Source organism: Emydura macquarii, unplaced genomic scaffold (assembly GCF_026122565.2).
Source record: "Emydura macquarii macquarii isolate MOO-44397 ecotype Brisbane River unplaced genomic scaffold, CSIRO-AGI_Emac_v2 contig_2422, whole genome shotgun sequence".
In the NCBI taxonomy this organism is placed as follows: domain Eukaryota; kingdom Metazoa; phylum Chordata; order Testudines; family Chelidae; genus Emydura; species Emydura macquarii.
Window position 1 is genome coordinate 5996367 of NW_027132559.1, and position 14836 is coordinate 6011202.

General features: G+C 38.0%; 1 protein-coding gene across 3 annotated transcripts in view; it reads left to right on the top strand.

The window, feature by feature from the left end:
* The window catches only part of OSBPL10 (oxysterol binding protein like 10), a 168805-nt gene that overhangs the window by 47919 nt on the left and 106050 nt on the right, over positions 1-14836 (top strand). For all 3 annotated transcript variants that reach the window (XM_067561842.1, XM_067561844.1, XM_067561843.1), the window contains exons 2-3: positions 3875-4050; positions 5978-6057. In XM_067561842.1, coding sequence (XP_067417943.1) covers positions 3875-4050; positions 5978-6057 — 256 coding nt within the window. The remainder of the gene's footprint in view (positions 1-3874; positions 4051-5977; positions 6058-14836) is intronic.

Genomic DNA, 14836 nt, shown 5'->3' on the forward strand with positions numbered 1-14836 from the left:
ACCCCCTTTCAGGTAGTTAAAGGCTGCTATCAAATCCCCCCTCGTTCTTCTCTTCTGCAGACTAAACAAGCCTAGTTCCCTCAGCCTCTCCTCATAAGTCTTGTGCTCCAGCCTCCTAATCATTTTTGTTGCCCTCCGCTGGACTCTCTCCAACTTGTCCACATTCTTTTTATAGTGGGGGGCCCAAAACTGGACACACTACTCCAAATGCGGCCTCACCAATGCCGAATAAAGGGAATAATCACTTACCTGGATCTGCTGGCAATGCTCCTACTAATGCAGCCCGATATGCTATTAGCCTTCTTGGCAACCAGGGCACACTGCTGACTCATATCCAGCTTTTTATCCACTGTCATCCCCAGGTCCTTTTCTGCAGAACTGCTACCTAGCTCGTCGGTCCCCAGTCTGTAGCTGTGCTGTTTTTGCTGTGGATTTTTGTCCACTAAAAGTTAAGAAACATTGATTTATTTAAAATAACTTGGAATTTCTGGCTGTTACTTTGGGATAACTGTTTAGCCATTTTGAGGGAAGGAATACACGAAGCTCTTTACTTGACTGTATGGGTGGAAGCTATATCGGATGGTAAGTTGCACATTCCAAACCCCTCTGTATGTCCTTTACTTATAGAAATGCAATGCAAAAGTGTCAGGGTCATGGCTGAGATTTCCAAAGAAGCCCAAGAGATGTAGATGCCCACTCCTATTGAATTCAGTCAAAATTTGACACTTAACTGGCTTGGACTCCTTTAGAAAGCCCAGCCTACATATTAACATTTTACTATAAATAGATGAGTTGCTAACATTAAGTTTGTAGAACTTTATTTGGCTTGTGAAAATGATAGAATGCTTGGTCACTACTGTACAAGCTCAAATAGTTTAAAATGTCAGCTCAGTGCGTTTGCTAATAGTATTGGTTTTTTTCTTCCTTTCGTGGTCCACTGAATTAATTTCAGTTGGCTATTAAATAGTTTTCTTTGCTAAATTGAACATACTTATCAGTTATTTTATTTGTAATATTGTAGCAATTGGGAGGCCCCAGTAATAGATGCGTATCCCATTGTGTGTTACTCATTTGTATGATACCTATCCACAGCCAGTCTTTGCCCCCAAGAACTCATAATTGTAAGTTTATTACCAGGTGTGACAGACAGATGAAACAGCCAAATGGTGTTGGGGATTCAGCTCACCACCACTCTAGTTATGATCTCATCATGTAGGGGGTTTTTTTTGTAAGCAGAGGGATTTGAAAGGATGTTAAGGTAATGGTTCTACTGATTGTGGTGGGGAGTTTTTCCCATAGGAAAAAGCACATAGGCATGAGTGGGAGAAGTTGGGTTGTTGATGTTGGGGTTTTTAACAGAGCAAAAGTGAGGGTAATGGTGCAATAAAGTAAAATTATCTGGGAAGAGTAGGTTTAAAATATGAAGGATCTAAATAGTGAGGACAAAACCCTTGTGTTTGTTGCAAGGGAGCAAGTGGAGGACTGCAAAGCGGGAACAAAGCAGTTAGAACAACAAGGCAGGAAGATTGTCTTACCAGTAGCTTTGAGTGGACTTGACCGGCCTGAGTCTGTAGCAATTGTGCCAGAGAGGGAAGTTTGTGAGTTGAAATGGGAGATAAAGATTTGGACAAGAACTTTGACAACCCAGACAGATGGCAGTGCTGGAAATACTATGTAGTAAGAAATGGCAAAATTTAGAGACAGCCTGACTGTGTGGGTTCAGAGATAGGACTGAGTCAAAGATGACAGCTGGATTATTACCTGTTTTTGAATGCAATTTGGAGTTTTACAGACATGAGCGGCAGAACTTGGCAACTGAAATGTGAATCTGGGTATAGCAACATGAAACTATATGAAGCTTTGTTCTCTATTCCGATTGTAAACGTTTCATCCAGAAGGACAACAAATAATGCCCTGCCAAGTGCTTGATTTAGTGGCGTTACCCACATGTTTTTACTAGGTGCTCTAAAAGGCCACCTGTATCTGAGTAGGATCTTCTGTCTTGTCTGCTGTGCTTAATAGACCATTTTTCCTGAAATAGGACAGAATTTTCAACTATCCTGGCAAAGGTTATGCATTATTGAAGAACTGCTTCAGTATACATGATTTAAAGATGTAAATGTGAATCAAGATCTCTACAGTTCTAAGATGGATTAGTAGAAATGCTTTATACTTCCAGCTCTGAGATTTGTGATAGAGTAACTCAATTTCAGATGACTAACATGGAAGCATCTTCATTTTACATTTAAAATAAGTCTGAATTCGCTACTTAATTATCTCCTGTCTAAGTAGCAATAATTTTGTCCCCGTTTGTGATAAATGCTGTAATCTTAACAACTAATTTATTATGCATTGGCCTGTATAATCGCTGTGTGGATGTGTGTGGATCGAAGGGGTGTTGTTTAATTTGTTAGAGAGGCAGGGAACTAAGTGATGAGGATGCAGGATGCTGCAGTTTCAGATTTTCAGATGAAGTGCAATGTTGTTGATTTATTTACTACTATGGATTAAAATGTCAGTGCTCTTCACACTGGGTTAGGCAACTTCTACTGTAAATGTAATGGGAGGAGTTACTATGATTTTTACATGTAATTCCTATAAATGTACTCTCCATTGGTTTCATAATTCATTTCTCTATTCTCCCAATACCTTGGGGCAGGGCGGGAGCCATAAACTAAAGTAAGGATTTTTTGTAACTAGATGTTTATCGGATTTAGTGGAATATATTTTGGAGTATGGGTGACTTCACCGTCAACAGCTGACTGTTTCACCAATCTTCTTAACATTTAAGCTTCAAAGAAAGTGCTTACCTTGGGTAATACTGTTTTAAGCAAACTCCTTTGTTTCATTTGTTCACATAAGATTTTCTTTCTTGTCTCTCTATTTAATCCTTTATATCTTGGTACTGTGACTCTCTGAATCAGTGACTGTTACCTAGTCCCAATGAAAATCCATCTGACACCTGCCTGCTATTAGTTATTTGAGTATCTGGACAGATGGATTTTCTCCTGCTGTTGGAACTTGCTTGGCTGAGTGACAGATTTGCTGACTTGAAGGTTGCCCTGCCTCCTCCGCCCAACTGCAATCATACAGGCTGGCTTCTGTACTTCATACTTTAAATTCTAATAGGAACTGGATGTCTGAACTTCTTAAGCCAGCTTTGAAAATCCCACCTGTAATATCTATATGTGATATTTTCCCTTCTGATTGTATTTTATAATAACTTGTATTCTTCTCAACCCTGTGCAACAGCATTTTTATTTCCTTCCAAAAAAACCAACCAAACAAACAAAAAAAAACCACTAGTAAGAAAAATGAGGGTCATATTTGCATATATAATTAAGCAAATAAGGCCTGCCTTTTGCGTACAGTAGTGGACCCAAGTGGCTGCAGAAGTGCCTCTGGGTATCTGGACAGATGATGTCATAGACTGACTTGCCAGGCACAGGGGCTTGTCACAAATCCGGAAGTGACAGGCATAAAATGCTGTACTCATCTAGCTTTTCATTTTTGAGGCATAGGGTATATTTGACATGGCACCACATTTTGGATGTTTTAGTAAAATCTGTATGAGTGGAAGAATAGTGACTTTCTTTAAAGTACACGTTCAATTAGAAACACCTTTTCCCTTGTCCATTTGCTGAACTTTGACTCTTCTGTATTATCACCAGATTGAAATAAAGGTGTTGTTTTGATAAATGTATCCTCATGAGAACAGGATAGTTTATAACCAAAAATGTGTTTTTCCTCCTTGTTTAATATTTCTGGAATTCGTGAATTTTTAAAATTTAAATTAACCTATGTTTGCTTTTCCATAGCTGTATGAAAACCTCTTGGAAAGAAAAAACTATACAACTGTGGTTTCTTTGAACAGGTACTTTGTGCTGGATTTTGAGACTGGGATTCTTCAGTATTTTGTGAACGAGCAAAGTAAAAACCAGAAGCCACGAGGAGCCCTGTCTTTAGCTGGAGCTATAATCTCTCTCAGTGATGAAGTGCCACACATGTTGGTAGTATACTCTGCTAATGGAGAAATGTATAAACTAAGAGGTATAGTAATCTACTAACTACTTCTAAAACATGCTTATAAGACTAGCCTTTTCTCCCATTATTGTAATTTCTTCTATCTTCATCTTCTTTCCTAACTATGACAAAATCAAGTTGAAGTTATGTTGATTATGGCCATTTTACTTCATGCTAGTTAATACAGTGGAAAAATAACCTGTAATTTAGTACATTGACAAAGGATATTATACAGTCTACTGTTATGGTGTCATGACCATGGCATATGGATGGTGCAGTATTCTTGGTTGGCTTTTTCTATAGCAATTTTCAGTCCAATATACTTGTATTTAAAATAAAATAAATTGTGGTGAGGGTGAGGCTAGATTTAACAATTTAACAGCCATCTAGTTAGCCATAATATTTTAGAATCTACGGTAAAGAAAACATAGTAACCCTATGAAAGAAGCATAAACATTTTAACTCAAATTTAAATTGCATAGACTTTTGGACATGTAGCAAAACAACTAAGGGAATTTCTGTCAGAGTCTTAGTTTTTGAACAGTTAGAATTAATGTACTCATAACTCCTGCAGTATTCTCCCTGCTGTCTGAGATTTATAAGATCACATACCGCAGGGTGCTGCTTATTACTTAATTGTTATACTGGCAATATAGCTGATGAGAAATTTAATAAAATATTCCCTCTTCTGTTCCCTTATTTTTAAAATTAATTTGCTAATTTGAATGACCATTAATCTGAGATCAAGCAGTATGTGTAATTTTGTATTTGTGATCTTAATGTTGATACTGCATTTAATGTGATTTCAAAGTGGTTTGCTAAAAAGAATTTTTAGTAGTTGATACATCAAAATTGAATTATACATCTAATATACCGTAGCCCTTCTAGAATTCATTCTGGTATAAATTGCAAATGCTGTTTTCAAATAATTTTGAAGGTGGTGTGCGAAGGAGGGAAAAATTGAGCTTGTGTCCTTTTTTGCTTCTTTACAATTCATCAAGTCAGCATGTGGGGATTTTTAGTCAGACCATAAAACTCTTACTGAATTCAATAAATTAATTTTTGGGGGGAAATTGGTAAAACTTCAGTGATGGATTAACATTTGAATGGAGAAAGACTTTATCCCCTTCAATGTAAGTGTTAAGTACTCACAGTTTGACACCCAATAGTCCTTCAGCAAAACTACAGAAGATCAGCATCACATTCTTGATATATCTAAGGCTGGGTTTAAACTTTAAATTTTTACTGGTCTAACTTTTGGTTAGGGATATGATTTATTTATTTTAGTTTTACCCAAGTAGTTATACTAGTGCAAATCCTAATGTGGATACACTTACACTGGTGTAAAGGTGGTTTATTTTAGTACATGTATTCCATTTCCCATACGGGAATAGCTGTACCAATATAAAGCACCTTTACACAGATATAACTACGTCCACCCTAGGGGTGGATTGTATTGGTATAGTTAAAGCAGTACAGTTTTCCAGTATAAGGAACCCCCCCCCTTTTTTTTTTTTGGAGGGGGGAAGGAGTAAAAAACAAACCAACCCCTCCCCCCTCCAACCAATTTGTATTTTTAAAGCTTCTGTTATACACCAGAAAGAAAAGGGGGGGGGGGGGGAAGTTAACTTTTTAAGGTTGCAAAAGAACCTGCCAAAATATATTCCTCTAAACTAATTATTTAATTGCATAGGGTACAAGCATTTTAAAACAAGTATATTTCTTTCTTCATCTTTTCCACTGCAAAGTAAAAATAGTTAAATTGATTATTTTGAGATAATCTTTATTTGGGAGCAAATTTAAAAAAATGAGGTTTTTTTACTGCATCATATGGATGAATTAACTGTGGAAAAGTAGTACTTTTAAACTGTTATCGAGTGTGGGAAACATTCCCTTTTTCTGTAATGTCAGTTGGCTTATGCGCAGTCCTCACACACTTTTGTTTCTGTTCTAGCTGCTGATGCAAAGGAAAAACAATACTGGGTGACTCAGCTCCGATCCTGTGCCAAATACCATACGGAAGGTAATTCCAAGGTAAATAATAATGGGAAAGAAGTAGCACTGCTGGATATAACTGGAGTAAGTGAAGAACGGGATAACCTGGAAAATTGCTGTTATTAATGAGTTAATCAACTTTTGTTTCTATAGCATTTTTTTACATTTCCCTCAAAACCTTTAATAAATAACACATTCTAGTGGTGTCTATCCAACTTTATATTCTGCTTTAAGATAAAGTAGTATATGTGTTAAGAGGGAGGTGGACTGGACTAGATAGTGGAATTTAGGGATTTCCAAAGGGAATAAACATAGAAAGATACTGTGATTGCTTCATATCTTTAGGTCAGCGGTTCCAAACTCTACCATGTTGGGTACCACCAACATAAAACGCCACCCCCTGTAGTACCACCACCAATTTTTTATAAACAGTCTATGTAGCTGCCAATGCTCCGTTTATAAGCTACCTTGGCAACCGGTTCCGGTCACATGGCTGGAAGCAGGAAGTTCGGGAACGACTGATGGAGGAACTAAGCTGCCCGATGCTTCAGTTGCCAAGGTAGCTTAAGCGGAGTGTCGGCAGCAGAACTTCGGGATAAGCTGCTGCCGACACTCCGCTTAAGCTACCTTGGCAACTGGAGTGTTGGGCAGCTTAGACATGTATCATTGGGAGGTGGCCTGCGTACCACAGTTTGGGAACCCCTGCTTTAGATGAATGTATGGCACTTCAGAAAAGTGGATGGTATTACTAAACATCTGGAATAATAAAGGTTTAATAGGTTAGGAAAATAGGGGAAGCTAAACCATACGTAGACTTGGGTATGAATATGATTGTACTGTATGATAGGGCATCATATCAAGATGGTACTATATATCGTGTTTTGATTAGAAATAATAATTTATGGTTTTATTTGCTCTCAGAGTTAGATAAGAAAAGTTGAGTTGCTGACCTTTTACACACTGAAGTATAGAATTCTTGAAAGATGCTTAAAGTGAATATTAAGGGATAATATGTGTTTTTTCTTCTTTCATAAAGTGTGAACTTCCTATGGAGGATAGGTAATGGTATATGAAGTCCAGCCTTTGCCACTGGTTCAAACCTGAGCTGTCCACTGCTCAAGTTAATAGTTTGGTAATCTGTGGGTTTGTTTACACTAGTTTTTGAAATTTGAGTTAATTCATTGCTAATTAACTTGAATTAGCTAACACCTTTGTACACATGAGTCTGGACACTCCACAAATGTTTGTCTAGCCTCTGCCTAAAGTAAACCATTTGTGTTTTTGACCAAATATTAGTGAAGTGCCAAGGCTAGGGTGTACAGATGTGTTGGCTAACCCAAGTTAATGACCAGTCAACTAACTTTAGTTAAAGGCTCTAGTGTAAGGATATCCTTTGTGAAGTGATTTGGTAAACTCATTCCATTTGTTAGTAGTGGACGGTTTCTCAGTGTCTTTACTGATCCTTTCCTAACTTTAAATACTATGTTTCCAATGATTTGATGTTACATTTCTTTTTAGAAAAGTTATTTTTTTATTTGCAACCTCAAGTGGATAAATCCTGATCTTGTTCAAATACTCCACTATTTTACAATAGTGGTACTTCAGGGGAAAAAATGGCACCTGTAGAGTAAATCTTGTTTTTTTTTTTTTAAAAAACAAAAAATCTCCTCTCCTGGTTCATAAAAATGCAAAATTAAAGATGAGCTACATAATGGATAGAATAAAAACTAGTGAATTTTCTAGATTAAATTTTTGATTTAAGGTGAACTCGGGTGTCATTACATTTTAAACATATAATACTATTAGTGAACAGACCATGAAAGGTTGTATCTAAAATATACCTTAGCATTAAAAATTCAGAAAGAAACAAAAAGAGGCTGCTTGGCTCCCAGCAGTAATACAGGAATATTCATGTCTGAAGACACACAGACTTACTTATAATTTAAATAAACAGAGGAAATAATTGCTTATCTTTCTAGAAGCACACGCAGTTTAAGGAAGGGAGACTGTTAGATTCTTCACCTCCCCCTTGTTGCTGATCAGATAACATCACTCTGGCATCTGCAGCAATTGCTTACATGGGGAAGAACATTAAATGTTTTCCTCATTTTACTTTAGTTTCTTTTAAAAGCAGTTTGGCAGCTGGAAACATAGAGGAGAGTAGCACCATGTGGCTAGAAAGTACTCTATAGACAGCTGCTGATTTGTGGGCCTCAGTTCAGGAAACACTTGTTTAGGGAATATAGAAGTCAGAATATGATACTGTGGTGTATTATTTGGTTACAGTATTGCTAATAAGTTTGCTTTGCAAGTTACAAGTACTTGAATGCTACAATACTAAAGCTATGGAAGAAACTAATGTATATTATCCTTCTTTCTTTATGTTAAAGGAGGAATGATCGGGAAAGGTTATACAATCCATTTTAAATTGCTCTTTAAGGATCATTCAGTTTTGCATGATGCAGTTCTGGTTTAAGGAAAGGAAGAGCAATAACAGATTTATATTATCTTTTAAACACCACACCAAAATTGTAATTCACAGTAGGAAGCTTGTTAATTTCGGTCTCCTGCAGCATGCTCACAAGAGCAGAACATACACAGAGAATAGAAAAATGGCACGACAAGGTTGCATGTGTATGAAGTCAGTACTAATCAATATATATAGTTTTGTTTTGGCTACGCCGCTGAAGCTGGGATTTTCAAAAGTACATAATTTGAGAAGCATGAGTCCCATTGAAGCTCAGTGGGACATGTCCTCCTAAGGCTTGTCATCATTGTAAAGTTAACTCAAGTGGTGCCCCAATCTCATCTCCGGTCCACATACAAAAACTCAAGTATGGTGGTGTCTTGATTCGAGTTAGCTGGTCCGTTGGGGGCGTAGGCTAAAACTCGAGTTAGAACAACTAAGTCAGCTGCTAACATGACCACTCTGCAGTGTGGATGCAGGCTAGTGCCACTTAAGTACCACTAGTCCTCTGATACCTTCCTCTACCTCAGCAAGAGAGAGTCTTGCTGGTGCTAAACTAGGTGTCAGCTCCCTGTCACCCCGGTCTGTTAGCCACCCAAACAGTCTCCTCAGCTCTGCCAGCCGTTAGTGCCTTCCTGTTTGTTCACATGTAGGGAAAAGAGGCTTGGAGCGTTTTCTGTAGGAAAGCCCCCATTACTTTACAGTACCTGGGAATACACCAAGGCTAGGAACCCCAGCGGTTCTGTGGCAACGTAGACACAGTTTAATTTACATAAGAAACGTGGAAAAAATCTGAAAATTGTCCTTTGTGTATACATACTTCTGTAATGTGTGCTTGTGTTAGCGTGACTTGTATAATTAGAGTAGGTCATCTTTCAGGTTTTTTGTACTTTGTTCATGTTGTTAAAACTTTGTAGTTTTGTAGCTTTCTGCTCTCTGGAGCAGAATAAATAAAAAATAAGGCATTTATGCCTCTTATGCTTTGCGCTCAGTAGAGAGTATTGTGACTAACAAACAAAATATAGAAGTTATCCACTGAAAATGGGACCAATGGCATACCCTACTTAAGATAGTTTAGTGTAATGCTGTTGGAGCTCAGTGTTGAGCCACTATTATAAATTGCCATCACTTTTTTCTAAAATTGTATTTTGTTTCCCAAGAACCTAGCATCATAGAAATGTAGGGTTTGAAGGGTCCTGGAGGGTTCATCAAGTTCAGCCTCTTGAACTGAGGCCGGACCAAGTAAACCCAGACCATCCCTGACCAGGTGTTTTGTCCAACTTGTTCTTAAACAGTTCTTAATCATCGCCCAGGCAGACATTTCCTAGACTTAGCACTGCATGTAAAACTAACTTGGATTCACTTAAGGGCAGATTTAAGGCCTATCTCTCCCTTTCTCTTTAATAGAAAATGATCAAAGGCTTTAACACTACAATAATTAGACCTCAGAGACCAGGATTTTCATCATAAGGGATTGATGTTTTATTTATTCTGCCAGAAATTAAAAAGCAATTGTCTTTTTTTTAAATTCTGAAACTTAAAAAAAAAAAAAAAGTGTTTTGGTATGAATTAAGTGAAGCAGAAAAATACTGCGTTCTTTAGCATTTTTAGTGTGCTTTATTTGAGATACTGTCTGTGTAATGTACTAGTAATCAGTGTGGTGGTGGTAGTTTTTACTGCTTTAGATAAACACACCAGTTGTGCAACTGCAGTGTTAGCCACACATAAAGATAGATATAAAGAGGAGAACACAGAGTTCATATAGTAGAAAGGGAACACCTTGCTCTGTGAGTGTGTGTGAGTGTATGTGAGTGAGAGAGTGAGAGAGATTAGGGCTAGGTCTGCACTACAAACTACTGCTGGCCGAGTTGTCAGTTAAGAATGCATTGTTGTGAGTTGGTTTATAGCCTTCGTTGTTTCCTCAAAGGTGATTACTTCTAGTGATATAAGTAAGTCTGCTATTTCTTTACATCTCTCAATATGTGTTAAAGTGGAGCCCCTGGAAGTGTTCCATCCAATGACCTCTTTGTCCTTTCTCTGTGGTTAAAATTGTACCACCTCAAGGCTTCACAATGATCAATAAATAAGACATTGCTATTCTTATGGGAAAATATAAATGCACAGGTTTGGTGATGATGATACTGGATATGAACACGTTATGGGCAGATATAACATCCCAAGAGAGATGGACAAGTAAGAACGTGTTGTGGAACTCTGTGGCCTATGCAGTCTTGACAATGGGGGTACATTATTTCCACATAAAGAAAAACTGACATGGAGATCAAATGATGGCATCACTCAAAACCAGCTTGACTATGTTGCCATTAGTAGACGCTGGAGAAGATCACTGCTGGACGCCAGGTGTATGCAAGTGCTGATATCAGAAGTGACCACCACCATCTTGTTTCGGGGAGTCAAATAAAACTGAAAAAGATAACACCATGCAAGGCAGAGAGTTAGTAGATCCAGGAGTGAAGACGCATTTCAGACTGCAACTTAGCAACAGATTAAATAGTTAATGACACTGATGTATGAAGAACAATCACTGTTTTTCAAATAAGCAAATGTGGAGGCAACCAGGACTACAGTGGGAGTGAGGAGATCAAATAAAGAAGAATGGCTCCAACCAAATACGTGGAGTGTGTTGAAGAGAGGCAGGAATTAAAGGAGAGTAAAAGAGCTATTCTGTAGCAAGAATATGTGGACAAAGACAAGGAAGTTAAAAGATTAGTTAAAAGAGATGAGCCAGAATGGATGGAAAATAAAGCAGGAGGAGCTGAGGAGATTCTAAAAAGTTTTCTCTAATAGTGACAGAGCTGACATTGGGTGTCTTGCCACCAGGGCAGAAAACGTTTTTGAGCAGACAGACCCCCCCCCCCCCCCCCCCCCCCCCCCCGAACTGTTGATTTGGTGCCTGCCGGAAATTGGCACTGAAGGCGACTGTCCTGATCGACTGCCACAAAGGCTGGCCCAGCGTAGTGACTTTGAAATCAATAATTCATGTAGATAACTGTAACTGCTTTTCCATTCTTTGTTTCATCTCTTTTTCTCTTGACTGGTGGCAGTTCCACTTTTTTATTTCCTTACTGATGGAAACTAAAGGGGACATATGAAAGAGGCCTCATCTTCATTAACTGCTATCGTTGCCAGTCTATGAATCAGTCATTGGGTTGGAGTATAGTGAATCTCTTCTGTCCCATTCAGAAATCAAATGTGCTCCTCAGGAATGTTCCACGCACCAGGCGTCGTCAGTTTATTACACAACTGGTGTCTCAGTAATACTGTGAAAGTTTAAATTGAAATGGTATTTGTGAATGTTTTTCTGTGTCCTGAACGCAGTACAGAATAGATGGCTAGCTTCTCAGTTGAAAGGATCCAGAATCCTTTAGTTTGCAAGGCTTCAGTCCCTCTTGAGCTTCACAGAGTCTCTTCTTGCGTTATTGATGAACAGACTGCAGAGGCATCTTCCATCATCCTAATAGGCCATTTACTGGATAATCAAAAATTTTAGATCTCCTTGTCAACCACTGGATCCTCTCCTCATCTCTGCATGAATTTAGGTTTGAAGTCTCTGTATATTTCTCCCTTTGAACTAATTTCCTCTGTTGCTTTTTTTGATCTGTGGAAGCCAGTAAAATAGTAGTGTTTTCAAGGTAAGTCGTTGCTAGTTAAAAGATTATTACAGCTTTGGAAGTCCTTGGACTGGTTGGTGAGGCTGAGAAGGGATCATTACTTGGCTGGCTTGAGGTGTGAGATAGAGAGCATTTGGTTGACACCTTCTCCTATTGCAATAGTAGGAGCTACTTGTCCATTCTGCACTGGTATAAAATGCATTCTGCACAAGTGATAAATTCCCCTTTTAAAATAGAACATGAGCTTGTACTAATGACCTTTTGGCAAATTATTAAATTTTATGAACAAATGATTAGCACAGTGTATGACATGAAAGACAGTACAGACCAAAACACACTGAAATACTTCAGTGGAATACAATATATCTGATAAATAGTACCTGACATGAATGTGCCTTGAAAATGCTGACCATTATAGGGTGCCAGGGCTTACATGTTATATAGGTTAATTTTGTTGATGCAGTCATTGCCAGTTTTCCAGTTTTGTGACTAACCAGACTGAAAATTAAAAAGAACTAAAAGCAGTAAAGATCTTTTTAATATTTGTTCACTTGAGGTGCTGTTGGTAGGCTAAATAAAAACCGTTGGGTCAAAATTGGGCAGTTCTTTGCATACTAAAAATAAGAGAGAGAAAAACATTCCGATACAGAGCTGCCATGTTTCCAAATTGTTAAACTCCGTCAATCAAGCATTTCAAGAATCCTTTATTAAATCAGGTATTTTTGTAACAGAAATGATGCTTCATTTATACAGAGGAAGAAAAGAATGTCAGGTTAGTATTTGTTAGTATTTACTATTTGTCTATAGAAAACATCTGTGGCTCAGTATCTGTGAAGGAGATGATGATCAGCCATAAATGGATAAAACAATCCACTTCAGATATTGGTTTATTGATTTAAAAAAAACACCAACATTAAAATTACTGCCTAAAATAAACACAATTGTACACTTTTGGTAAATGGAGAAAAATACTTCTGAATTCATTGCAAAGGAGAGAGAACAATCCTCTGGATGGATGAGTCACAAACATCTTGGCATATAGTTGGAGTTTATTGTTCTACACTTAAAATGTTTTAATAGTTCAAGGATTTTTTTAGGGCTTGTGTTGATCTTGTAAATGGACAAAATAATAAATAAAGTACTAATCTTAAACCAAATCTAGATTAATGAAATCTGTCTGAAATCATTTGAGGCTATAGAAACAAGATGAATGCAAGTTACCAATTACTCTTGATATTAGTTTAGCAATTGAACATTTAGAGCTGCTGTAAGTGTAGTCTTGTGAAGGAATGATGTTTAGAATCCCCATGGGATGTGATTCTTTGGGCTTGAGTTGTTGTCTCCTTGCACATCCACAAGAGCTTATTATATGTCTTCATTTCATTGGTCTTCCCTAGTTTTTTATTTGCAAACCACAAAGCAGCGGTGCTGAAGGAAAACAGACACAGTAATATTTAACGAAGCAAATCAGTCTGATCATGAATGCTGAGAAGAGGCACAGGGGACTAGGAGTCATGATCCATTGATTTTATTCCTGTGAATTGCTGGGAAAGTTATTTAATACATTAAAGTACAATTATAATTTGTGTATAATTTAGATCTTTTGTAGTTGTGGAAAATATATAACTTTTTAGTCTCTTGACAAAAAGGGAAACTATGCCATTATTTCCACAGCCATGTGTTTGCATACTTACAATGGATTCTTGTCTTTCTTCAATACTTCATCTTGTTTGCCTACTGTTTTAAGAGCTCTGCAGAAGGAGATTTGAGTGGTTGCCTGGGGGAGCATGCAGCAATGCGAGGGAGAGAAGGAGCTGGAGCTCCTCCTGAAAAAGACCAAGAAGAAGCTTTTGGGAAGAAACATCTGCCCTCTTGGGGCTCCTAAGCCATGCACAGTTGGTGCTGTGCTCCTTTAGGGTGTTGTAGCTCCACATGGCAGGTGTCTCATCCTGCTGCTAAACCATTCTGGGATGGAGCTCTGCTTTGAAAGGATTTAAGAGGTAATAGCTTCCTTTTCCTGAAAACCTTTTCCAAGACCTTGTAGCATCCCTTTGTGTGCCTTCAGCTACTGCTTGCCCTCTGCCGCCTCCTCCCTTCGGTCTTAAGAACTTCAGACTATCAGATGGTTTTGTAATAAACTAGTGCTGCCACATGATGGCATAGAATTGAGTGGATGCCAGTAGGTAAACTGGAGCCTTACTTATTATAATTACTTATCTGGCAGAATTATTGAGAGAATTTTCATGGATACTCTCTGAGGTCGTATTATGATGTCCTGTCAGCTTCTGGCTCTGTGTTACAGGAGCTCTATGAAAGACCTAAAATTACGCTTTGTGGGTGAAAAGGATTGTGGGATTTGTGTTGTGAGATTTTTTTATGGCCCATTTCTGGGTCCTGGATCAAAACATTTGGAGGCTTATGGAGCAGGGATGAGGGTAGCTGGGGGTGGGAAGGAGGAATGGTGGTGTCTGGAGAACTGGTGTTGCTTGCAGATTAATAGATTTTAATGCCAGAAGGGTCCACTGATTATTCAATCTAATCTCTTGCAAAACACAGCCCATAGATTCACCTGATAATTCTTCTATCTTAGCCCAATAGATGGTGATTGAGCTAGAACATATTCTTTAGAAAAACATGCAGTCTTGATTAAAAGATGGAAGTCCTTTTAGATTTTCCAAGTGATGGAGAATCCATCTACATTTCGTGGCAATCTCTTCCA